Here is a 27,867-nt window from a genome sequence, read left to right on the forward strand (position 1 = left end):
GCTGACTTTCGTTGATTTCACGGCCACAGGTGTCGCTGTTAAGAAGCATTTCTGAAAGTTACAAATAGTCCCTTTAAAATAAAATAAATAAAAATAAAAATATACATACATACAAATTGTATTATTTATTAATATATTAATTATATATAAAATAATATTTCTTAAATTAAAATAAAGTTCCACCCGCTGAAAGGTTATTATTGAATTTTTGCGCAATGATGCCAAAAATATACTGCCTACTGCCACTTTAAGTAAGATTTTGAATGCAGGACTTTTACATTTAAGAGTATTTCTACACTGTGGTATTACTTTTACTTAACTAAAATATCTGAGTACTTCTTCAGGAAGTGCAACTAAGCCTCTATCACTATTTCAGCTTGTGCTCGCTCTAAACAGACATGAACAAGCATCGCTTAAAACAGTGAGGCGACACACATCTAAAACCACAATATCACTCTATATTTACCTGCTTGGCAGTATTGTTAGCTGACCAGACGAAGGTCTCTCCATGAATCAATGCTGATCCTGGTGTTGGCTTTTCCTGCTTCAGCCTCCCGACCGCGGCCGCAGGGAGACACCAGCACACGGTCGGAGACGATAATGTTTTTTCGCTGCTTCACAAGACACAGAAAACCTCCGTTGGTCTGGAGGAGCTGCAGCAGTTATTACTGTACATTTACTAGATATTCTCAGAGCTACGAAGTCTTCTGCAGTGTGTAGTGTGCGCACATGCACGTGAGGTGGAGCGAGCTGAGTGAAGGCAGGCAGAGGAGCAGAGTACAGCAGAGACTCCGGCCCTGGAGACCAAAGCTACGGTCTCCCCCGCGTACTCCGATCGTGGCCAACACTGTTTTACAAGACGGGCTTCACTAGATATAACTTTGCGGTTTTGGTGCTTCCGTGTAGTTTGTGTTGGAGTCTTGTCTGAACAGCGTAGCCACAAGCGAGCGCACATGGGACACCGACCCGGTGATTTATACGTGTAAGAAGTTACAAACAGTCCCTTAAACAACACCTTTCTCAAGCAGTAGTGTTTAACAGCCGTCTAGTTGCATGTACTTACGGCCTATATAAAAAAAAATGCTAAAAACCAGAATTGTATGTTTTGAGGTGGATTCTGAATTTATCTTTGTAATATTTGACGATGCTTTCCATCAGAGACAGAAATATGAGCACAGGAGTGAAATATAGAAACACTTTATTCCCAGAAATTTGTAGCAGTGAGTTCTCTTCAGACATAGAAAGGCCAATATAAACCAACTGCAGTACAACAGTATGATGTACAACCCATTCCCATTCTGTAAACCCACATACAGAAACACGATGATTGTTACTGTCCCACCAAGGTATGGACACTCGACGGCTCTAGTACACAGACGACAGAACACACTTTTGCTTGAGGGTAGGGGCAGCTTGATTTAGGACATCGAATGTAGCAGATGGGTGGAGTTTAAATCCTTTTTTGGTACAAGAGAATATCACCATGTCTCGTGACGTGATGATGATGATGTGAACAACAAGGAGGGACACAGGAAACACATCACCAAAGTACTACAAACAGCTGGAGTGGTGGGTGAATCAGAGAAGAGGAAAGATGCCTTGTTGCCCCAACACACCTTCTTCCCACAGGAATAGGTTCAGTTACAGTTTTGGTCGAGTTTTAACATCTTTAGTATCAGATTTGTTTACCTCTGTGCAAGTAGGTGGACTTCATGTCTGTGTGGTAGAAATCCGTACGGAGCAACAAAGCACATCTCTCTCACAGGAAAATACCACAGTTGAGAGACAAACCTCTCTTGTTCATCATAAGAAAATACCAAAGTTGAATACACAACTCGTTTGCTCTTTCAAGTGCAAAAATTCAATACTTAACAAATCATACACACCCATCGTCCCCAAAATCAAAATCAACAGAAGATGGAGTTTTATTTTTGCCATTGAATAAACGGCAATTCAGGAAGGAGCGAGAGGGAAGTACACAAATATTGCTTCTCCATCATGACAACACTGTGCGATTGTAAACATAAAGAATTCATACTGGTTGATTATTTAGTGGTCATTTGTCTGACGTGTTAGGGAAGAATGCAGATTTTCTTTAAAAAGGAGCATAGCTGAAACTGACAAAGGAAGAATGAAGGTGTTTATATAATCGTCCCAAAAGGTGGGAAACACTCAATAAGAGATTTGTATTGCTATGGGAAGGGATCTATTATCTTTTAAAAAGTAGTAGAAACATTTGTTTCTACTTGGAGAATCATACCTTGTTCATTGTGTCGATCAGCAGCCTTTATTCTAAAAACAATTGTACATACACACATACAGTAAACACACATACTCAAGCATGCTCACACGTACTCAACATCTGCCCTCTGACGAACCCGGGCAAGGTCAGGATGGATGTATGGAAAAGCCATGCAGGGCAACAAATGCCGATTAAAATACTTTCCAAATACTTTTCCACACAGTTTTTTTAGTAATAAGTTTTAAGTGCACCCATTTACAGACTCTGCGACGGAGTGCAGTTTTGTCCTGGCACGACTTCACGGCAACAGCGCACTACTAAAAATCAGTGAAGCTGGAAGTCATCTCCCCGACGTCCCGCCTCCATCAGGCCCATAGGGGAGCAGGGCGGCACAGAGAATCAAAGACGTTAAAATGGAGCGACAAGGGAGTGTTTGTTCATGTGTTTGTGGTCCGTTGCGGTTGGCATGGCTTGGAGTTCCAGGTCACAGGTACAGGGTCACAGGATAAGAGGCGAGGGTTCACAAATGGTTCAAAGGTCAGAGCTAAGGTGCACGCTAATGCTGGGAGAGCGTTGCGTGTGGTTTGGCGTGGGACTCAAGTACCCCAGCCCGTCCTCCTGCAGGCTGCATGAATAGCGGCCAACTTCAGAGGTGGTGTGGTTGCTGGAGGGAGGGGCGGCGATGCCGCTGGCCACCTGCTCGAAGGAGCGGGAGAAGACGGCACTGGCGGTGCGCGTCAGGCTGGTGAGAGCTCCCGCCTTGGGCACCGATTGGCTGGAAGTGAGTGTCAGTCGCTTGACAGAGAGCTCTGCGTTCTCGCTGGCGGCCCGGCCCGTTGTTAGAGGGCCCGCCTCCTTGTCCTTGCTGGTGCGCCCGCCGAGCCGACACTTCTTCATGGCCTTGGCCCCCAGGTTCAACGTGGTGACGCTGTTGCTAATAGTGATGGTGGGTGGGGTCATGTCCGGCCCCACCCCGCTTGGCCACACCCCTTCATCCACCTCCGAAATATCCATCAGCTCGTCCGGGGAACCCAGATCCACTGCGTCTGTGAGAGTCAGAGGGAGACAAAACAAGCACTGAAATGAAAAACGGGAGAGGAAAACACAACTACCTCATCTGTCATACAGCCCGTCTGATCCAATCAAACTGTTAAGATTAACATGGTCTAAAAACAATATTCAATGCTTTGCATGTGGGGCTGCATGACAGAGGAGCTCTAACACTGTCCAGCAGGTGGCGCCTTCACACTGTAAGCTCAGCTAACAGGGACATCTCGCCACCTGACATGAGACAATGCAAGTTCAGTCCAGCCCAGCACACAGGTTAGTTTAACCAGCAGCGCTGTGAGACAACAGTGAGTGGTTTATTGGCGGAGGAGTGCACGTTTTGTCCCAAAGGCAGGAGAGGACTAAGAGCATAAGCCTAGGAAAGACCACAGAGGGAGAGCAGAGGAAGGCAAACAGAACCCTGAATGCATGTCTTCACTAACTCTACAGACATACATAAACACCTGTCCTGCTTTCTTCAAGCAACAAATACACATTTTTGATCTGATGCTATCACTGTAACAGAACACCTGTAAACAGCTGGTACTCAGACAGATATGCAGGTCCTGTTAAGATCTTCCATGGTCAGATTTAGGAGTCATCACATTCAAGTCCAGATTTAACATTTTGAGCAGCTTTTTGCTTCGAATAACTCAAGACCTGCGTATCTGTCCTCAGCTCCTAGCTACCAGTCAGAAGGAAGTAATCTGCGTCCAGGTGCAACCCAGGAGTAATGTGTCGAGGCGTGCTATAAGAGACACAAAAGCTTACTGATCCTTCCAGTAAAAAAACAAACAGGAGTTAGACCTCTAAACAACATTGTAAGCGTGCAATCTCCTGACACTGGCACAGCTAACAGATGATATCTGGGCTTTATGATTCAAGGTCATCAAGGCCTTTTTGTTATCAGTGAACTGATCTCAGGCTTTAGCGTGACTTTTACTAAACGAGATACAGCAAGCAAAAGAGTTTACAGTTTTATATCTGCAGTATTTATATCTTATCTATTGACACATGTTCATAAAACTACTTTTTTACAGTTTTTCTTTCATTCGCTTTGGCTCAATTCTTAAATGAGAATTATTTTTTTTCAAAACAATAAGCTCAAATCTCTGAACAATTAGTTCTTTGTTCACAACAGATTGGAATTTCTCATTTCCTTCAAGCAAATTGCACGTGTTTTGGCACGTTTGCAAAACAATAAGCACAATTGTCTGCAAATTTTCTCTTCACTGTATATGACTTTACATGAAAGCATGATTGAAGTGTTTTGGGTGAGTTACGACATTTTGCAAACATGCAATAGTGTTGTTATGTCCAATGAAACAGTTGTGACACTTACAGTTGAGAGAAGGTTAAGACTGTTTCGAAAAATGAGCCAAAGCGATTGAGAAAAACTGTAACTGATGTTCTGCTTTCAACAGGATCCACCTCATTTTGCTCAACATAAAAACATCACATTATCTTGATTGTGCGAGTCAGCCAAGCACATTTCATTATCATGCATTTTTATTAGGTTATTGTTCTGTTATTCAGTTAGATCATCAATAATTAATTTGGAATCTCAGCGGGAGATCGTTGTGAGGAAGCTTTAGCCACAAAGGAGAGAGTAAATGAATGTGTGACGTTGGATGGACAGATGAGAGGAATAGTGCAATTAGGCCAAGAGAGGATGGTGGAGCCCAGCGCAAAAAGGTAAAAGGGGGAAGTCATCATGCAGCTTTTCAGACCACGCCCCCACACACGGTTACCTAGGTTACCCCGGGAGTGGGGCAGGGGGAAGGAGGGGCAGGACCTTAGTACTGGCTCCTCCCTGTGGAGGCCGACCCAGAACCCTCATTCTCCACCATTCGCCTCACAGACTTCTGCCTCCTGACCTCCTGACCCCGCGTGCCGGAGTCATGAGCGCGGAGTTCCAGGCTGACCTCGGAGGCGGCGCCCGACGGGTCGCAGTCGGGCTGGCGCGGCCGCAGGGAGTCTCCGTTGGGCATTCGCTCGCCGCTCACGCCTGTCACACTGATCTCGGGGATGGCCACACCCCCCCCTGCGGCCTCACTGTCTACACTCACCTCCTGGGACTCTGGTGGAGGGCGAGCATGGGGGGGGGCAGCAGGACAATACGGAACAAAACAACACACACACACACACAGATGGACACACATCATGCACACATACATGAAAAAGACGGCCATGTGCACAGGCACACACGACCACAGCAACACAAGACAAACAGAGGTCATCAATGTAATGGCAGAAAAAATAAAGACAAAAATCATAGTGATCAGAACATTACACATGGTCAAAGTACATGCAATATGGAGATGAATGTGAACACAGTATTTGAATGGAATCGAGTTTCACACACTCAACCCTGCACATGAATTAATATTTAAGTATTTTCCTCCATCATCTGCTCATAACAAAAGCTTTACGCATAAACAAGCAGCTCTGATACGGGCACCAATGAGCAGGATCCATGACATGAAAAAGGGGCGTTAAGACTCGAGATGAAAACTGCTTATTAAACTGGCTGAAGGCTGTAATTTACCTGCCTTATCTGTGCTCTGGGAAAAGAGAGCGGCTCTCTCTTAATTCTACGTCTCGTTTGTTCTATGGACATCTAAATACTATCAATTTTCTTTGGCACAAAGCTGAAACCACACAAAACACACCATCTTCAATACTAAAGTGTACACACTGAAACTCTGTATTATACTATAAGTACGCTACCTGCTCTCTGGTTTCCTGTTTTTCTCCTATCTGTCAATTTCAGTTGATAGGGCAAATCCTAACAGATTGGACAGGAAGTCATGGGTTTGAATGAGGAGATTCTAGCAGCCCGCAAATAGGAGGCAGCACTACCTAGCAAGCTGAGGAAGAGCGCTCTACGAGCTTAGTGACTGATGATGACAACAACACTTACAGTATGTACACAGCGACTGTAGGACATGAAATGGTGAAAGGGCGAGTGAACAATGAAGATATCTAAATCTCTTGCTCTCTCCTTTGGTGTGGATTTGTTCTAACAACTTTGTTTTTTATTATCCCGTAAAAATGGGATTACAAAATGTTTACAGAAAATGTAAAAAGTGCGAGTGGGAGCTCTTCTCGCTACTCTCTCCCTTAGCTTTTTAGTCTCACCGTGTCTCTTCCAGCGGTGTCCCCTGATAGAGAGGGAGGTGACAGCATTTCGGGAGATCCTGGAGGAGGTGGGTGTGATCTCCACCTGGATACTCCGTGCACCCTCCTTGTTGTTGCTCTTCAGTGCGGCGCCGTGCAGCGACGACTTGATGGCATTACCCACCTGAGGGCGAGGAGAAGCACAAACGTTACTGCCTCAGAGGATGCCAGAGTTTCACAGGAGGATTGCCCCAGTGGCTGTCGGCCAGTGAGGAACTGGACTGGCTCCCTGACAGGTTAGCTACTGACCGAACATGTTTTATTCAACGGTACCTGGTGGGTAATCCTGTTACTTTTGTCACCTGCTGTGCTACTTCTGATCAACCAGTGATGACACCACAACAATTACTGCTGACTCAGAGTTATGGGGAGCTGATATGATAAGTGGTATTTCAAATTTATAATGCAAAAATGAAAAGATGTTTTCTTTAAGTGTAGAGGAAACTGTTTCCTCAGGAAGAAAACCAATGAACAGATGCTGTACAATTTTTATATGGTTCATTTCTAAAAACATTGACGATCACTGCAAACAAACTCAATGCACATCTTTAGATTCCCTTCTCATGATGCATTAATGTTAAACATGTGAAAAGAGATTTACTGACTTTTTAAATATTTTTTTTAAATTGCCGATTACATTTCTTAAAAAGATCTTATTGGTAAGATTTTAAAGATGATGCATGAATTACTGCAACAAGACTCATGCTTATATTTCAATTCTAAATATTTAAGGTACACTGCAAGATTAAAGGGATAGTTTGAGTGTTTTGAAGTGGGGTTGTATGAGGTACTTATCCATAGTCTGTGTATTACCTACAGTAGATGACGGTCAGCACGCCCCCAATTTGGAGAAAAAGACAGGAGTACCGCCACAGGAGCAAAGTAATATAGTGCTGTGGACAGGGCCAGCCGCAAAACGTATTTTAGACACCTAAAAGGAAGGCTCACCAAAAAAAAAGAAAAAAAATCTATATCCGCTTTGTCTTGCCGTCAGACAGCCCTGAACTGAAAGTGAAACTTATCTGTGTCTTCTTCAAAGCAGCCAGATGTTGACTGTTGAAAAGTGTCTATACAGTTTTTGACTCTGTTGACAAAAACTGTATAGACACGTTTCACTTTCAGTTCAGTTCCCGGTCGGAAAATATTCTAAATATAGCATACACTCAGTGGGATATAGATTTTTTTTGGGTGGCTAAAATATGTTTTGTTTCTGGCCCCGTCCACAGCAGTACATTGCTTTGCTCCCGGTCAGTACTCCTCTTTGTTTCTCCAGACTGGGGGCACGCCGACCATCATCTACAGTAGATAATATACTAACTATGGATAAGTACCTCATACAACTCCACTTCAAAAACATCCAAACTATCCCTTTAAGGGTTTTTAGAAAAAACAAATGTTTACATTTTTCAGTGTTGCTTGTTAGGCACTTGCGTCAGTGAAAACGCAGTTGAAATTCAAGCATGTCCAACAACAAGTACAATACAGATAAAAGCTTCTCCGTCTCATCACCCAAAGAAGGACATACTCAGGCAGAGAACACAAAAAAAGTGTAAATGCACTGGCCCTTTACACAATGCCTGTACAGTAAGAGCGGCATTTCTGATATCACCAAGACATGTTTTGCTCTTAAGACTTAAGTTCAGATCATGTGGCCAAACCAATAACATCTGATCAACAATCCAATTTCTACCAGATTTATGCATAAACCTAAAAGCTTAGCGCAAACTGACCGAGTTACGTAGACTAGTGATATAAGAAAAACAGAAAGGCTTTGTATTTTGCTCTATATAACACCGTTTCACAAGTCTTTCTATAATAACCTATGTTCCCAAGTGGCACTAATGATCATGTAACAGTTGCGTACGTAACATGAGGTGGAGGGCATCATAATCACAATACTCTTTTGTCTGTGAGGCTGCAACATATTTGGTCTCATATGGGTCACGTCACCGAGCTGCGCTCAGATAGCAGGTGTGTTCCACTCTCAAATAAACACACTGAACAACCAATGTCATTTTAACCCTTTCCTCACTACGGTGCGTGTGTTCATGGCTTGTGTCCACAATGCCGTTTCTTTACTTTATATTTTTAAACCCCAATAACATTCTTATTAAAACCAAAGGTCGTGTGTTTTGATTGTTTGTGGAGGCGCACACCTTGACTTGTGTAATAATACTGTGAGTTTAGGTTCAATCCTCTACTCCCTGGGCCTCAAGGATTAGAGCTTAACGGAGCAGAGTGGAAAGCATGTAAATAATCTAGTGGGATTACATTCTGCTTGCAATCTCTGACACACACAGAGACCAACACAATACAGCATAGTGTGCTGTGCGTGAATCCAAACCACGGGCGAGCATGTGCGTCTAAATCACATGCTCTCTCTCAGACACCCACACAAACACACACACACACACACTACAGGTCCAAAAACTCACACAGAGGAAGGAGATGTGCTAGTAGAAGAAGAAAAAGATGATTTGTACCCACCAACAAAGCTTCGGGGAACAACTCTAGCTGGGCTCGATACAGAACGTCATCCAGTGCTTTGGATCCCAGTTCAACCTCACCATTACCCCTGTACACAGGCACAAACACATAAACATGTAAATACAACACAACAGATGCAGATTAAAAGGTTCCCTGTGGCGTTTTAGACCTCTAGTACTGCAATGGATCGTTTTGCAGGTGATACACAGTCCTACCAATGGTGTAACGGTATTCCACTGATCAACAGGTGGTGATGAGATATGCAGCAATTCACCAGCAAAAAACAGGGAAGAAGAAGACTGCAAGCTTGTAAACATGGATGTTAACGATGCTGGCTTTGTGATACTTTTTCTTTTTTCTATTTTTTTTTTTTAAATGAGTTTTGCCAGTGTTTTATAAGGAAGGAAATGCCTTTGTCGCATTTGTAAGATCTCAAGGATACACACAATGCGTTTTGGTGAGTAAAGCTGAATGTAAAACAATGAAAGGTGGTCGCGCACATCGAGTGACGCTTCAGATTGAAGAGCATTGGCTCGAAAACGTCTCTAAAGATGTGCCAATAAATTGCACTCAAAGGGAGCTACAGTGTGCAGACCTTCGTTTTTTTAAAGCTGAACGTAAACATAACTTCTGGTTGTTTACCAGAAACTCCACAGGTCAGCTTTAACAGCTTGATTATCAGGTCAGAGCTAAGACAGTCATACTGTACATGTTCAAATGAGCAGAACTATAAGTATTAGTTGAGACAACAGACACCAGTTAGCAATTCTTGATGCCAGCTGTTTATGTTATATAGTTATATTGTGATAAAGATGTCAAGTCACTTGAGAAATGCAACGCAGCGACGTAAACTGGTTCATACTCAAAATGCAAAGTGAGCAGTCACGGTCCAACCTCTTCTAAACAGGCAGACCATAATTAAAAGAGATAAGAGCAGATTTTAAGAACACATTCTGAGAAATGTAAGACATGAAAAGATAAAGCTGATCAGTGAGTGTGTGTGCTGCGTCGGTCTGGCTGTTTGTGCAGGCATGCGTGTACACTCACAAGGCGTAGTGTATCCCTGTGATGAGCTGAACCAGGAACTCTGACGTGACTGTCAGCCGTGTGCTAATGCCTTTGTAGCGCCGCATCTGTTGCCGCGGGTAACCGCATATACAAACCCTGGAGGATAACAAAAAAAAACACAAAAGAGGAGCTTGTGTCAGTGAAAGAGGGAAGCTTCAATCAGGGAAACTACTCTACTGAGCCACTTGGCTGCAGCTCCATTAAGGCAATCTACTTCCCTACGGTGAGCTGATAACAAACTCGACAATGAGCAAATAATTGAAGGATATAAACATGCACGCACAAACGCAGGTATACACACACAGTGCATACAATGGATGCTACATGATGATTTATTAATGCTTTACTACATTACCCTCAAGATTTAGAAGTGATGAATATTTTCTGAGCATAATAGTTAATTATTTTCAAACAGGTATCGTGCAAGTGGCAACAAAGAGGATTTGGCTAAAACTGGGGTAACACCTGCGCATTTGAAGCTATAGGAGCTGCTATATATACACACAGTATATACTGTACACAGGTGACACACAGTCATGGGGAAAATCAAAGCTGATGACTTCTCTTTAGCTCTGTGCTTATTGGAGCAATGCTCAACTACAGTTGGCGGGTTACCAAAAATCACTGAGCTGGGATGTGTGTACATCCTAGCTCTTTGCTGCCAGAGAGAGCCAAGATACCGCTATTTGGCAAAGTCTATAAGAGGATCAGATAAACAAGTGATAGCAAAATAGCGCCTGTGTGTGTGCGTGTGTGTGTGTGTGTGTGTGTAGCCTTAATCAAATAGCCTCCTCAAAAACATTCACCATCAAGAAAGTGACACAAAGGTCATCGCATAGTATGAAATTGGTGTGTGTGTGTGTGTGTGTGTGTGTGTGCATGTATTTATAGTGTCCTCAAGTCCTCATGACAAAGTCTGTGTGCTTGTGTGCATTTGTTTTACCTGGAGCTGAGCTGGCAGAGGGACTGGAGGGAGGTGGCGGTCATGTAGCTGAGAGCAGCGTTGTAGCACAGCAGCAGGAAGGTCAGCACGTCAAATCTCAACAACACAAACAAACCCTTAAAATAGCACGTTGTCTACATTACAGCATGACAACCAAATTTGAAACATATCAGATCAGAAATTCACAGACACAGTTTCGCTTCCGTCCGTGCTGTAGACAGAAATACCACAAAAAAAAGAGATTGAAAGATTACAAAAGCAGTACACACACACACACACACACACTGTCCTAGCAGAACCACAGATATCATCATTTGTGAAGGTTCTCAGTCATCCAGGTCATGGTATCCGAGTAAGGGTTAAATCAGCAGCAACTGGACTTGGTTTAGATTCTTGAAGACGTTTCACTTCTCATCCGAGAAGCTTCTTCAGTTCTGGCTAAATGGCAGGGGAACCTCTGTCGGGTCGTTAGCAGGATAATATAAACCACTCAGCACATTGGTGCTACTTCTATGCCAAAGTAGAGAAGCCATTACTCAGAGGAGGAGGCCTAAGGCATCAGCTGTCTTCCACCTACAATGCTGTCCTGACATCCCTTCCCAGGAGATTAAACCACCATTCACAGTTGACCTCACTTGACAGTAATTCACACCTGGCATCAAGTGACTCTAACGCCTCGAATGACCCATGTGGCAGTCGTTCACACTAGGCATCAGCTGACTCTAACGACCCATAACTACACAGTCGTCACACCTAGGAGCACCAATGTACCGAGTGGTTTCTATTATCCTGATAACGACCCCACGGAGGTTAAATTCCTGGGTTCCCCTGCCATTTAGCCAGAACTGAAGAAGCTTCTTGGTTTAGATTCTTGAAGACGTTTCCCTTCTCATCCAAGTCCAGTTGCTGCTGCTTTAACCCTTACTCGGACACAGATATCATCGTTTTTATTCCATGCATTCCTTGTCAAAACTTGGCACCTACAGTACCACTACCCACAGTGCAACTCGACTGTCGACAGTTTGGAGATTTGGGTGCGTTATGCTACAGGTCTGATAAGATCCCTTCTTTCTAACTGACGCTGACTCAAGTGACATCACTTCATCACAGGCAATTTATCAGATTTCGCTTACAAAATACTATTTTCACACATGAAGTAGTATTCCCAAAGACTTGTAAACATACTTTGTAGTTTTAAAGTGGAGCTCTGCTGATTTTACACATAAGTCAGTGAAAATTAAAGCATGCACTATTAAGATACCCAGGCCAACAACTTCTGCTATGTTGAAGAGATTAAGATAAACGTATCTCTGCATGATCTTTAAAAGCAGCTAGACTTGTTTTGTCACATAAAAGTTCTGTATTTTAAATCATCTATCCAGTCATTACTGAAAAAAGTTGAGGACGTTCAACTCAGACCACCATGACCTTCAGAGTTTGGCCGCAGTAAGGCCTCATTACATTCATTTCAGAAACCCTGATAGCGATATAACAACTATGAATGCAGCAAAACAAAGACAACTGCCATGGGCCATCACTGAAGCTAGTGAATAAAATAATTGGCCCTGGCAGCAGCTTAACTATATCACTACATGAGTCACTAAAAGTACCATATTTAATGAGTGAAATTTCAGGTGAAAGTTCAGCTGAAAGTCAAACATTTTGATGGATTTGTGTCCCAACTTATCTTCCCAATATCTGCAAGAAAAACAGTATCTGAACTGATTTGTATAACTGGTTCTTTATGCCCAAAATTCATGGACTGGTGCATTAAATTCACATGCATCCTGGCAGAAAACATGCAGCTTAGTACCTAATTTAATAGTATATATTCTGCAGAAAAGCTCGCGCAGAGCCGCACAGATGGTTTGCGGTGCTTGCAGAGAGCCACATAGATTCGCCGCGCACCTCCTGAAAAATGTGACTACGCGTCAGGCACTGCGGACGCCGCAAATCGGACATCAGAGCCTTATTAACTCTAGGCAGAGGAGCTCCTCCTCATCATCCAACTGTTCCATGATTTTTTTCCAGCCATGGAGTTGTGTTGGCCCAAACTTATATTGAACTCTGAATCACGTCTATCAAATAAATCAAAGAACGCCTGACAAAGGATTTAAAATCCGCGGGGCCAAATAAAAAAGAAACATACGCGCAATCTGCCGCAATACTATGTACAGTATTGCCTGGCGTGCGCGAGAGGTGTCTGCAGAAAACGCATAGCTGCGGGAAATCAGACATAACAAGAATATGAGGCGATGTTTGTAAGATATTGGGATCAGTGAAAAAACAAGACTACATTTCACTAGTCATACGAGTTATTCATAGTGCAGTTCACTTTTGTCATGTCACAATAGAAGAAATTCATTTCTTGGCAAGATGTTGCACGGTTCACTTCAAAAGCAACAAAGAAACCTACAAGTGCATGATTTGGCTACTGAACTCCTCAGTGCTTCTTTGTCTGATTGTTCATCCTCCTTCATGTGTGTTTCTATTTTGGTGGTTGTCTGCTGCCAGTTCTAAGCAGGCATACTGGCAGCCTGCTACCGGGAAAGCCCATTTTAAAACGTGCACAACCTCCACCCTGCTGACACGTCACCAACCGCCCAGCAGACTTTAAAACAAGTGCGCCCATCAAGCGTCTTACCTGTTCTGTGCAGTGAAGGTCTCTCTCTGGAGGTGTGGCCCGCTGTAAACCACCCTGCTCAGCCCGTGATTGGCTAGAGCCCCTTCTGTGAGGGCGATGGAGCCGATGGCTGAAGGCTGGAGGCGGGGAGATGAAGTTTTTAAACTGAACATTTCTGCAAATTAAAAGATTTGTGTGCATTTGTGTGTGTTTCTCACCTCATGGTACACTGAGGGTTTGGAGAGGGAAGGGACGGTAAAAGATAACACTTTACTCTGTCCATCTTTATCAACTATTTCCTGTGAAAGAGAAAGACAGGAAGACAATGAGAAAATGTTCCTGCGGGCGAGAAAAACAAGCTTTTTTTCAGCGTGTGCCCTAAACCTCTAAAGAGCGTGTGCTTATCTCTTCAAGCACACTCATCTGCTATGCGTGAGTGTTTGTGTGTGTGGACCTCAGGGCCTCCGTTTCCCAAATCAGTCTGCTAGTGTGTGTGCTTATTTGTGTGGATATTGCGTGAGCACACACACACGCACAAACCCCGGGGTTTGGGTGTCCCCTGTGTGCATGTTAATGTCAAATAGATTAATAGGAGGCAGCCAGTGTGCTGAGTGACAGCTGACCTATTCTGCTATTCAGAGAGGAAGTTAGGGGACACTGCACTCTGCTGATAGATAGAACATCAAGAGCCAAAATGGATGAAAATAGGACTCAACGCACTTTAATAATTACTGTGGGAAGCTTAAGGGCATTTGCAAGGTGCAACCCATCCATATTGTGTATTAGCAAAGCTACTGTGTTTCAATTCCTCTTTTTCTAACCCACATTTCCTGTTACTCTCCATGCATAGCTGTCTAACAAGGCAGAAAATACATAAAGTAATCTTTCAAAACACATGACGCAGATCCCAGAAATAGTTGAGCGGTTAAGTCCCTGGATCAAGGACCTTTTCCTGGTGTTTTTCCTCACCTTGCACTTATCACACTGGAAACATTTTATTGTTATTAACAAGAGCAGCTCTTCTCTACTGGTGATAATGAACCGATCAGTTGTGACATAAATGGTTTGTTGAAGATGTAACACACACACACACTGCCACCACCAGCTTCATCCTCTCCCCTACCAGGTTGTAAATGCCCAGCAGCAGGGCCTCGATGCAGCCCGACGTGTGAGGGTCTCTGGCTGCGCTGACGGACAGGAGGCTCCACAGGAGCTCTGGCAGGAACTGTAGCGTGAAACGCTGCAGCTGCGGCTCACCGCTTCGGTAAAACTCAAACAACTGGTGACACACTGGCTCCAGCAACTGGGGAGGACGGAGAGCCAAAAACATGGGCACATGGTTACATCCTGACAGAAGTCTACAAAAAACAGCAACTGCCACTGTAACTTTAATACATTTTGCGTTTGGCCATAGGGCTGAAACTAACGATTATTTTCATTGTCGTTTAATCTCCGATTAGTTTCACGATTAATCAATTAGTTGTTTGGTCTATAAAATGTCAGAAAATGGTGAAAAATGGCGATCAGTGTTTCTCAAAGCCCAAGGTGACGACCTCAAATGTCTTGTTTTGTCCACAACTCAAAGATATTCAGTCTACTGTCACAGAGGAGTAAAGAAACCAGAAAATATTCACATTTAAGAAGCTGGAATCAGAGAATTTTAAAAAAATTTCCTTAAAATTACTCAAACCGATTATCGAAATAGTTGTCGATTCATTTAATAGTTGACAACTAATCGATTAATTGTTGCAGCTCTATTTGGCATCTATGGTTAATGAGTAATTTCAGAATGATGCACAGAAGTACTTGAGAAATACAGTGTGTTGGACAGTCAGGTAGAAACACATGTAATCAAATTTAGATTATTATATGTTCTAGAGTAATTATAGTGATTAGATGGTTAAAGTTGTGGGATAAAGAAACTATTGGTCCATTGATCTCCATCAAGATGATAAAAACCCTTCCTTTGGACTATCTATCAATCCATCTATCATTCCATCTGAGTTCTTCTTTTCACAGCATTTTTGGTGGCATCTCTCCAATTCTTGGTCATGTACCAGAGTATTTGCATACTGCACAACACCTGCCCTTATAAAGTGTTTAGGGGTGTTACCTATGCGAACAATAAACATGCCTCCAATTTATGATCAACTGGGTAAGAGCAGATTTGGATTGGTTAAGAACTTTTGGTGCATCTGGAGTTAACTTATTAACTTATTTTTTCTCTTAACAGAAAATTAAGAGAAATTATAAGAGAAATTTAAGATAATGTTGCTTTATGAGGCCCATTGTTTACATGAATAAAAATATTTAAATGTGTGTCCATACATCGCTGTAGTTCTCTCGGATGACCTTGTAGAGTGCAGGGACCAGAGCACCTTTGTCCTTTATTGCGGCGGCGTAGTTTGACACAGCACTGTCAGGGAGGGTCTGAAACACACACAAACACACACGCAGCTGAAGTTTGATACACTACTGACTTACCAATAGACTAAAAATAAAAACACAGCATGGTAAATTGAGAAGCGAGTACTGAATAGCCAACATCTGTTGATGTAGCCTAAATTTGATCACTTGACTGCTGATTGATTCACATTACCTCCACAGATAATTTAAAGCGAGAAATCTGCCCAAAATTATGGTTACAGGTGATTGAGAAAGAATTGATATGAATAAGAGCAAAGTAAAAGCAACATAGCAATACATTGTTTGACATTTGAACAATATTTCGACAGCGTCTAAAGCCTGCAGAGGCAGACAGTGAGTGTGTCTATAGAAGCTGTCAGTCACATCAATCTGGTTGCATTGAGAGAGGATGACAGGTACTGCAGATCCTCGTACGGTCACACAGGAAGTTCCCTTCTGCTCCTTTATTATCACACCTCACCGAGCCTTGGCTTCGGTAGCAGTCACGTATCGGTGAGGAGTGCTCATGTTTGAGTAGGAGTAGGCAATTTTCTGGGAACGAAGCACTTCAGAGTGTGTTTGTTTATGTGCGGAAGAAATGTTGCCAATAATAAAAGCGGCAGCAGAGAATGTACTGCATACTAATCAGGGGTTTGTGCTTTTTAATATTGCTTTTTTGCACAAATACACACACACAAAGAGGCATTACCTTATATTCTGACAGCCATTCCTCCACCACTCCTTGGTCCATAGCCAACATGTTCCCTCATCTGCAGTGGAGTCACCTCTACCTACGAGAGAAAGAAACACTGTATAAACACACACTGCATATTTATTTACACGCAGCAAATATACAGCATAATGCAATCGCAAGCACAATTGCAAGCGCACGCATTCACAGCTTGCACAAAGCTCCTTCCATGTTTGCCAGCCTTCTATTATTTGGCATCCTGATAAAAATAGTCTATTACAGACAGCAAACAATGCCATAATAGTGACTGTACACGCTCCAGGCATCAATTCAGTACTCCAAAGAAGCGTAAGTCTCTCCTGTTTCCCTCTTATTCCCCTCCAGACACACACCTCTGCAGCAAGTACCCAACCTATTCTCAACTCAGGCTCTCGGATAGAAAAATCACCCACATACAGAGAAACCTGGCTGGCTTCACTGTACAAGCACTGATGGGGGAAAAAAAGTGGCACAGCAGAATTTAGATGCCTGTTGAACAGGCTGTTCCAATGTCTTTAAACAGAGACAGACAGAAAAAGCTAGCATTTACTCACGGTGAAATGAATGCCTCCCTCCCTCCATCTCTGCCTCCATCCCTCTGTTATTTATGATATGTCTTGCTATCCATCACAGCATGTACACTGTCTGCATCTTAACTTCTCTCTCTCTCCTCTTCTAGGCACTCAACTTGGATGCTTTTACAAAATCATAATAAAATACAAAAAGAAACCAAATACATATTCCTACATTAATCTACATCATGATGTAATTTAATTTACAAGCAGCCAATTCATTTTCAGACACAAAGACACATTAACAATGTATTCCAAGTAGTCTCCCCACTTCACATATTTCTCAGTGATTCATATCATTGTAAAATAAACTGAACACCTTAGGCTCTGGGGAACTGTGATTGCTATTTTTCACTATGACATCTCAAAAGATCAAACTATTAATCAGTGAACTGAAACAAAGAGAGACTGATTGATAATTACAACACATTAGTAGTTGCAGTCGTGGTCTTTCCATGTACTAACCAACCAACTGCCACTGCAAGACATATGCTTTTTGCTGAGGAGGACACAGTGTCTATGCATCTGTGATGGATTATCTGTTTTTCACTAGCAGTCTGCTTTCACTGCGGTTTTATGTCGTGTCTGAGCTTTGTCGTGTCTGCGCTCTGCAGAAGGCTAAATTGGCCGTTGAATGCAGAAACAAAGTCCATGTTTGGTATGTCTGGTAACAGAGTCTGAGAAAAAGAAAGAAGGAAAAAGAAGTCCTTCTATGTGCACACTTGTCGTGCAGAAACATGTGCTCGGATTTGGGCTGAAGGTGGCATAATTCCACCTTTTAAAACTCTCCCACTTCCAACACTTCACTTAGTGATGTCAAACGCAATCTCCTCTTAAAAAGCATTAACCTTTCTGTCTGTGAGAGAAAATATATCAAACTTATTCTGGAAGTGAATTCAAAGCAATAAACCAGAGTGCTGATTTAGAAGATTACAGGCCTGATTTTCAATCATTGTGATTATCAAAAAACCTTCTCAAATGCGTCATGCATGTGTGTGTAACAGGAAATAAAAAAAATGTTCATGGTTGATTTTCATCTCTTCCTTGCTTTTCTCCCTCCGTCCCTTCGCTCATCCTCCCACACGACATCATTTCTCTCTCTCTCTCTCTCCCCGTCTTCCCTACTCCCTAATCTGTCTTTCACACATCCTAATGCTTTATTTTGTATTATACGTGGTGCTTGGTCCCTCCATAGCAGTCAGGTGTCTATTTATGGACTGTACCAATGACAGAAATGACAGGGGGGAGGGGAGCCAGTGATTCATGAAATGGGGAAGGATTATAAAGCAGAATAGCCTCCATTTAGAGAAATTAGTCCTTTGTGGCGGGCTGTTGTTCTGCTCTTTCATGCTAGTGAAGACTACACTGAAGGAGGACAGCGTCAATATCTAAAGCCAGCGTGTACGCTTTTAATGGCACGCTCGCTGAATAACAAAATAAAAGCTGTGATTAGAGTGTGGATGAGTCAGTCTTGTAAGAGGACGGGTTCACCTCCTACAGAGTCACTTTTAACCCGGTGGTAAACTCTGTCCACCCTGACATCTGGGACATCATCTGCATCCAGAAAAAGATACCTGAAGACTAAAATCAGCAGCCGCCTGCCAGGCCGCCTACCTATGTGGTATATTTGCCTCCTACTTCAGGAGCGAGCTCAGAAGTTAGCTGCAGCGACACAAGCAGAGGGGTGAAGAGTCGGGTGCAAAAGTACTGTAACAGGGTGTAGCTGTAAATCAAAGCGTATTTTTAAATTTTTACTTGATTTTGACAACATGAACGAGTCAACCTTATAAAAAGTAATGTTTTTGGTGCCAGCCGAAGTTAGCAACTAACAATTTCACTCTGCTAATTATTTCTATTTGTTCTATTAAATGTCAGTAAATAGTAAGAAACACCCATCATAATTTCCTACAGCCTAAGATTTCATCAACTTGTTGTTTTGTCTGAATTAGGGCTGCTTATTTTCTTGATTGATTGATTGATTGATTGATTGATTGATTGATTGATTGATTGATTGATTGATTGATTGTTTGGTCTATAAAATGTAAAAAAAAAATGGTGAAAAATGTCGATCAGTGCTTCCCAAAGCCCAAGATGACGTCCTCAAATGTCTTGTTTTGTCCACAACTCAAAGATATTCAGTTTACTGTCATAGAGAAGTTAAGAAACTAGGGCTGATCCAAATGCTTCAAAGCTTTGACCGTTGCCATGGTATTCAACTTCCAATTTATTTTGATACAAGTATGTAATATTAATGTATAAATCCCAAAATAGGCCATGAAATGAGGAATAATCCCACGACATTATTCATATTCAACATGAATTATTGTTAGTTGTGATGGAGTGGTTTGTTGTGTGTAGAGGTGCGTGTATGTACAGTAGTGCAGCAGCGGCGCTGTCCTGGACACTGAAACTGGGGAGATGGAGACAGACAGAGAGAAGAACATGTCAGCCTGCTGCTCTGCGCCACGCCGCAAAGCCCAAAAAAATTGTATTCGGGACAGCCCTAAAACAAACCAGAAGATATTCACATTTAAGAAGCTGGAATCAGAGAATTTTGACTTTATTTTCTTTAAAAATAACTCAAACCTATTAATTGATTATCAAAATAGTTGGCGATTAATTTAATAGACGACTAATAGATTTATCGCTGCAGCTCTAGTCTGACCAACAGTCCAAATCCAAAAGATATAGTTTTTAAAATAACCTAAACAATTAACTATCAAAATTGTTGCAGATTAATTTGCCCACATACAGCTAATTGATTAATCAACTTATCTTTTTTCTAGCCAGAGCAGCAACAATAACACACATCTATCACGCATTTTACTACTCTACCCATGAAAATGGTGACGAATCATTGTGAAACTTTGTTCAAACCACAAGAGACGCAGCGATAAAAACTGCACAAAATGCCCTGTCTCGAAGGTTACTAGGCTCTATTGACATACTGCACACTAGGGCTGCACAATTAATCAAATATTAATTAATTGTGATCACGATTTTGGCTTCCCACAATTAAATGAACATGAACAGCTGCGATATTGACGTTTAAAATGCGTGTTCTGCTCGTAGAAAACTCTGCTGCATATCAAATCAAGCACTTCCTAAACTAACAACCAGCCACCAACCAGCAATTGAGATGTTTTGGCTTCACTTTTGTGTATAGATATTATCTATACAACCAATGTGTTTATGATTAAATTGAGAGCATTAAATGTTTTATCTATCCTTTTAATGTTGCAAATTTTGCTCTCAAAGTGCACCAGATTGATGCATTTAACTTTAAAATGTAGCTAGCAAAAGGGTAGGGTGAATATTCCTGTATTTTTTCATATTGCAATATACAGTATATAGCAGAAAAAATATATTGCAATGTCAGTGTTTTCCAACATCATGCAGCCCTAATTTGCACATTAGAGGGAATGTAGCACAGCATGGAAGTGAAAGCTGTGCTCTGTTTATTTCAATGTGAAAGTGCAATAAAAATATTGTCGCTAAAATCTATGAATAATCGTATTGATCAAAATAATCGGTATTATCATTTTGGCCAGAAGCGTGCAGCCCTACTGCACACAGGCACAAGCAACTGGTGGAGGAAAAACAGCGAACTAATTGACCTGAGAGGACACTACAGGGCGTAATTATGTTATTAGGCAGATGTTTGTCTTCCATCTTAGTCTGGTTAACTGTTAGCCATCTCTAAGCCATTGTGGACTCGGAGATCATGACAGAAATCAATATCAGCCAGAGAGAGCACACGACAAATGATGCAGCAGGTGGTGAGCTTTTTCTGTGCAGCTCAACCACACTGGTGTAAACACAAATGCGTGAATAAACCAGTGTTGATGATAAGTGGCCGAGTAAGCACAAGAAACAATGAAGTGATGAACAAGTAGATGCAGGAGTGGGACAGAAAGGCAGTGCAGGCACCAGGATGGATAGAGCAGAAATCAATGGCTAAATGAATACAGCAAGAGATATATGGATGTATGAGTGATAAAGGGAATGTATGACAGCCCAAGGGATGGATAACTAAAAAGGATTGAGACAGTAGGGTCAATAAAAGAAGGGAGTTCATTAGGTTTCAATGTGTGCTGGTGCCCCAGGCAACCTCCCAGGCTCTGGAAAACACACACGAGATAAGAGAAGACACTGAAACACACACTCAAGAAATGGATCTAACCAATATGTTGAGTAGTCTAGCTGTGGCTTGCTGAGTTTTTCCACCAATGCAAAGCTCTGACGGTGCCAACTACTTGCCAAGAGTGAGAATGTGTCATGGATTGCACAAGAGTGTAAATGTGTTTGTTCAATTCCTGGTTTGACAAAACCTGTTCCTGTGAGCTAGCTAGAGTTGACAGCTCGTTCTTTCTGAATTTACACCCACGCCTCTGTCTAATACAGATTCTTATTCTGAACTCACACACACACTGGGCTGGCGGTCTAAATGAGCTTACTTTTGACTCCTCCTTCCGAAGACTCCTTCCAACACAAACAGGTCTCCTTTGAGGTTACATTCCTAATCCTTGTTGCAAGTGTGCCTGCATGTCCTGACAGAGTTACTGCAAAACACCTGAGGCAAACACACATACTACTTCATATGGAGTCATAAAAAAAAAAACACAGGTAATCGGCACTATCAAAACACAGCGAGTGTCTTCCGGTGCTCAGTAGTAGTGAAGTGAGAACATACCTGTCTGGGAAAGCTGGCGGAGAACTGAAGCAAGTCCAAGTGAGAATGAATTAGGGGGGACACCCACACACGCACACACACACACACACACACACAGCCCTCCCTATTGATTACCTCATTTCCTATTACACACAGGCCGATGCTTTGCAGCCTTCTTTTTTTCCAGGAAGTGAGACGACCAATAAGACCGAAGGCTTGAATGGAGGGAAGAAAGGAAGCAGAGAGAAAGACAAAGTGGGTGGTTTTGAGAGCTGCCCCAGCTGCTTTTTCCTGTGGTACAGGGTGCAAACCACACAAACTACTGGCTAGGCCGATAATGACAATGAAACCTATGTTACGAAACCATCAATAAATTAAAGCTACAGGGAGAAGAAGAGTAAAATAAATCAAACAAGATGAAATGAACCTAATGTATCTTCAGCTGCCACAACTCTTGTACAGACACACCCAAACCACTAATAATTACTGTTTAACTGCGCTAACCAATGTCAGAACCAGGAACTGCAGCAACATGACTCCACCCAAAATCTACAAACTAGGTCGACAGTCAACAAGCTGGATCAGTGACTCAACGCTGGTTTGAACTTGAATGCAACCAAAGAGAGTTAGCAAACTATTTTGGGGAGTTGTGGGGTGTCCAAGTAAAGGTGGTGGCAGGGTTTTATAGCCGTAGTCATAAAGGGCAGAGCTTCCAACATGCCCACAGCTCACAGCTCCACCTGAGCTTGTGTTCGCCAGCCGTGCTAAGAGCTCTTTACACCATTTGTCCACTCCTAGGACTGGAGCATTTTTGTTTTGACATCTCTCTTCAGCTCATATCACATCTTTTTCATGCTGACGGTTGCTATATTCTTTATTTGGACTACCTTGGCCAGCGGTTAACCCTGTTGCATCATCGCCTCCCACCTTGCTCTCCCCCCCTGGTCTTCTTTAACAGCAAGTTTCTGATTTCATGCTTGTTATCTTTTCTCATCTTTAGCACACATATAGCAGAGGACTGCCGGTAGCTAAGCAGACATGACAACAGAGTCTGTGGTTTGTGCGTGTGGTTTTTGGTGCTGAGGGAGACAGATACATAGATCAGACAAGGAGGAATCCTCTTCTAGCAGCCTACGCTCTTTTCTCCGTTGCCTCGAAGCCAGTGATGCATCTTCGTCCCCTCCTCTCCTCTCTTCAACTCCCTGTCTTCTTGTGGCAAGTGAGCCTGAAGAGACCGATGATTAACATCACTGATTTTTCAACTTTAACGCTCTCTTTTATCTCCTTTTTCTCTCCATTTGTCTTGCCACAGTTCTCTCGTAATCTATTAATGCTCACCACTGTAATTTCACATTTAAATACCACTTTTGGTTCACATAATTAGCTTGATTTACTAGATTTTTCATGGAGCTAAAAGTATGCTACATCTACTGGTATCTATGCCTACAAAAATGTACTTTTGTTGGGAAAAGCAATTTCTGTATCTCACCTATATTGTAATTGTGTGTCCAGAATTTGGTGCAGATTCAAATGAAAAGGACTGCAACAGTGTCCATTGCTCAAATTGACAGGATATTTCATGAAACCGGAGCAATGGGGGACTTTAGCCTGTGATGCTGGGTGATCTTCTTGCTTCATCACGACCTGCCGGGCTTCACTGTCAAAAAGCATTAAGAGTCCTGGTACACTATCAGCCACGGATGCCACACATTAACAAGCCTGCGCATACTTTTTACGCTTGCACACACACACACACACACATCCTAATGACAGCACTTTAACACTGCACAGTCACCCACACAACAAACCCGTCTATTGCTAAAGGACAAGACTCATCCTAATGGCAAAGGCAAACACATATGGAAAGCAAAGGTCAACCTCTGAATTAAGCTGCAAACTATTCAAACAATATCATGGCACACCACCAGAAACACACAGCCCTTGTGAAGGACGCAGTTTGTAAAACAAACATTTTTTCAACTTTTGACAGCATGCACAGTAGTGAAGGACCTCTGTAACCGTCATGCAGCAGGACTGCCCTGGGGGCTCTGTGGCAAAGCTTCACACTGGTCCCCATCATCATACAGGCAACCCCTGAAACTGGCTGAGTGGACCAGAGAAAACATGCATCACATTATAGCTATTAGAAAAAATCCTAACATGATCTAGCATACCAGTCAGCACTGCACACAGGAATCATCTGATCTCAACAAGGTCCTGACACACCACACACACACACATACAGCTGTTGCTAAACAGTTTGCGTTAAAGGACAACACACACCCCCATAACAGCCTATTCTCCCTCCTGCCCTCTGGTAGAAGATACCGGACCCCCAGGACTCTCACCAGCAGACTGAGGAACAGTTTTTTCTCCCAGGCCATCAGACTTTTAAATAAATAATTCATACGACACCTTCTCACACAAAAAGTGCAATAACTCAATCATATATCTTAAACTGTATATACTGTATATGTTCTTAATTTATAGGTTCTTAATATGCCCTTGTACAAAGTATTTCCTTCTATAATTGTAATATAACTTATTATTTTAATGGAGCTTCCCAGCAAAAAGCATTTCACACGATTGTACCTGTATAACCTGCGTGACAATAAACATCTTGAATCTTGAAACATCATAAAGTCAGGTACAAAGTCTCTAGGACGACTTAATCTACAACAGTATCAAAATGGGTGCAATGAAAAGCTCGCACATATTGGGAAACCTTCCCATCTTGACTGCTGTTGTATGTATTTCATGTTATCTGGCTAATAAGTGGTGTACAAATATGGAACGCCAAAATACATGATATCAAGAGCTCGTTATCCTTAGAACATTTTAAAAGGAAATGATCATCACATTTAATTAATGATGTCTGATTATCTTTTGATATGTTTAGATACATTTTCTTTTTTTTCTGTACTGTTTTTTGTATGTATTTCATTGTTTTTATTGGATTGTTTTCCACTGTTTGGTTAGGGTTTGTCTGCACATATTGTGTACTTCTTGTTGTTGTTTAACTTTAACTGAGAGAGAGAGACAGAGAGAGAGGGAGCGTGAAAGAGGGAGACAGAGAAGACAGCCAAGATACACAGACAAGAGAGAGAGTGGGAGGAATTTAAGGACTGGTAATAGTTGCCAGGGAGAGAAATAAAACTAATAAAATTGTAGAAAATGTTATAATAAAACCTAAAGCTACAAATGATGTGGTAAAACTTCAGGCCTACTCTAAAGCAATTTCTATTTAGATAAATTTATTAAGACAATATTGGTCACACAGCCATACCGAATTGGGTGAAAAGAATTTTTTTTATCAACTCATTATTTTTTGTACTATCTGTTTTGTGTAACTGGGAATGTTACATGTTGTAGAATACAAAAATATGACATTTTGCTTAAAGCACTGAGAAATATTTCCTCACATAAGCTTTTGTTTCTTCTGTACATTGTTGTTATTGGATTGTTTTCCACTGTTTCGTTAGGGTTTTTCTGCACATAGTGTACTTCTTGTTGTTGTTTAACTTTAACTGAGAGAGAGAGAGAGAGAGAGAGAGAGAGAGAGAGAGAGAGAGAGAGAGAGAGAGAGAGAGGGAGCCTGAATGAGGGAGACAGGGAAGACAGCGAGATACACAGACAAGAGAGAGAGTGGGGGAATTTAAGGACTGGTAATAGTTGCCAGGGAGAGAAATAAAACTAATAAAATAGTAGAAAATGTTATAATAAAACCTAAAGCTACAAATGATGTGGTAAGACTGTACTGTTTTCTGTATGTATTTCATTGTTTTTATTGGATTGTTTCCCACTGTTTCGTTAGGGTTTTTCTGCACATTTTGTGTACTTCTTGTTGTTGTTTAACTTTTGTTGTATTTTTAGAATTATATTAGTTTAGATCTTTCTTCCTTTTTTTGTTATTGTTTTGTATTGTCCCTTGTATAAGCCTGTGGCTTCTTGACCTCTCCTGACACATTTCTTTTTTTTTTCTTTTCATTGACTGGATTTTGTGCAGTTTTATATATGTGCAAATAAAAAAAATAAAAAAATGTAACAGCTAAGTAAGGTCCCCTGTAGCCAGGCACTGCTAACTAACCATGCTAGTTTGCCACAATGACAACCAGTAACACAGTTATAAACAAGGTGAAATCCTGCCTCATGGTGGTGTTAGCTCAATAGCAAACATTATCTGTCCCCAACCAGATAATTGGATGTATAATTAGTCAACCAGTTTCAAGCAGAAGCTGTCACACACTCTCTGTGTCTCTCTCTCTGTGTGTGTGTCTGTGGTTTGCTGAATGACTTCGAGCTGTCACCATGGTTGCTGCTCTCAGATTAGCTTGTTAGCTAGCTCGGCTAAAGGCGGCGACAACCAAGTAAAAGTGAGGAAGTTACTGTTTACTTACGGGCATGCTATCTGTCAATTCCTCTGGTGTTGCTTGTCCTTTATCGTTCCGACGAGACGAGTAAACTGCTATCACTCCGCTACTCCATAAACCTCCTCAATAATTCATCAGCTCCTTCCATCTTCATTTACTTTCTCCACTCAGACTACCTTTAGACGACGAGACGAGGGCTCCGCTGAGTGACAGGCGGTGTGAGCCAATGAGCGAGCAGTATATCATCTAACTGCCACGCCCACCACCAAACGCAGCATCCAATCAAATTAGACTCTTGATGTGCACGTTAATAATTTCCGCTAGCATGGTAGGTTGTCGCTGTCAGCAGTCACTGCCTGCTCTTTGACAGCTGCAGAGTTATCTTATCATAAATAAGTAATTCATTCACAGTTGTTTTATGATTGCATTGTGGAAATAATCGATTACACTGCAGCATATAAATTGCAGTTGAAAAATGTTTAGTCAGTAACAGTAAAACATATATTGAGTTAAATTATTAATATAATCAGTTATTTTTTTAACCATTTTGTGGCACAAACATGGAATCAAAGTCATGAAGGACATAGTTAATATAGTTTTCCTTTATTAAACATACTTTTTTTTATTAAATGTTGGCAGTTTACTTGTTTTATTTCCCTTTTTTTATTTAAAGATGAATTCTGTGTATGTGAATGTGTATGTGTATGTGTATGTATGTGTATATGTATATGTATATGTATATGTATATACATATACATACATATATATATATATGTATATATATATGTATGTATGTGTATGTGCGTGTGTATGTAGGTATATATATATATAGTTTCATTTTTTTTTTCTCTTCTTCTTATTATTATTTCATGACTTATTTGTGGATACTCTCCCTGTGTTGGATTCTCTACAATTTGAATTGTATGTATCCATGATTGAGAATCAGTTAGGTCCTTTGTGGCCAGCTGTGGCTGTCTGTGAGTATGTTGTTGTCAGGTATGATTGGTTGATGTGTTGTGTCATGGGTGAGTGTTGTTCAGAAAAACAAAAATTAACTTTCCCTGTATAGTGACTGTTCTACTGATTATTGACAATTAATAAAAAGATCTTTGAAGAAGATGAATGCTCAGGTTTTGCCCACCACATCCTGCACACTTCATGCCAAATTAATCTGTAAAGCTGAAGGTGAAAGCAGGACCGTCTCCGTCAGATAAATAATGCATGACCACTTGACAATGACCTCTGGAACAATGGATTATCCAAAAATAATTTTCAAGGCTGCATATGACCATGTGTTTGTTTGCTTTCACATTAATAGCAGATGGACGGCTGTGGTTTTTAATCAGTTAAAAAATGCATGGGCTTCTGTGGAGAATAATCAGTAAATCAGCTCTTTCTGAATGTTAATAACAAAACACTACATGCACAATCACAACAATCCTCCAGTTCAATCCCCATTGCTGCTATAGGAGACTGTGTCCTGTCCTCTATTGCACTATAGAAGAAATGAGAACATCTTTCATCGTG

The 27,867-nt window shown here is 41.7% G+C and overlaps 1 protein-coding gene across 6 annotated transcripts; it reads right to left on the minus strand.

The window, feature by feature from the left end:
- Window positions 1-1,181: 1,181 nt before the first annotated feature.
- Window positions 1,182-26,549, minus strand: hycc1 (hyccin PI4KA lipid kinase complex subunit 1). Of its 6 annotated transcripts, none has more exons than XM_074612767.1 (12): window positions 26,368-26,549; window positions 16,706-16,787; window positions 15,919-16,020; window positions 14,714-14,893; window positions 13,809-13,889; window positions 13,612-13,727; window positions 10,968-11,063; window positions 10,004-10,120; window positions 8,957-9,044; window positions 6,431-6,593; window positions 5,041-5,369; window positions 1,182-3,288 (listed from the first exon to the last, which is right to left on the minus strand). In XM_074612767.1, the coding sequence occupies exons 2-11, from the start codon at window positions 16,754-16,756 to the stop codon at window positions 5,086-5,088; spliced, it is 1,278 nt and encodes a 425-aa protein (XP_074468868.1). In that variant the 5' UTR covers window positions 16,757-16,787; window positions 26,368-26,549; the 3' UTR covers window positions 1,182-3,288; window positions 5,041-5,085. The 6 variants fall into 6 exon arrangements, with proteins under 6 accessions (XP_074468868.1, XP_074468869.1, XP_074468864.1 ...); XM_074612768.1 differs by lacking the exon at window positions 26,368-26,549 and adding an exon at window positions 21,992-22,045; XM_074612763.1 differs by lacking the exon at window positions 5,041-5,369 and having other exon boundaries at window positions 26,368-26,523.
- Window positions 26,550-27,867: the final 1,318 nt, after the last annotated feature.

Source organism: Sebastes fasciatus, chromosome 17, assembly GCF_043250625.1.
Source record: "Sebastes fasciatus isolate fSebFas1 chromosome 17, fSebFas1.pri, whole genome shotgun sequence".
In the NCBI taxonomy this organism is placed as follows: Eukaryota; Metazoa; Chordata; class Actinopteri; order Perciformes; family Sebastidae; genus Sebastes; species Sebastes fasciatus.

Bases quoted from the DNA above. Each gene is read 5' to 3' on its own strand.
- hycc1 (XM_074612763.1), bottom strand. From the start codon at position 16,756: ATGTTGGCTATGGACCAAGGAGTGGTGGAGGAATGGCTGTCAGAATAT. The intron at 16,021-16,705 runs GTAATGCCTCTT...TGTGTGTTTCAG, and splicing joins AATGGCTGTCAGAATATAAG to ACCCTCCCTGACAGTGCTGT. The intron at 13,728-13,808 runs GTGAGAAACACA...CCCCGCCTCCAG, and splicing joins AACCCTCAGTGTACCATGAG to CCTTCAGCCATCGGCTCCAT.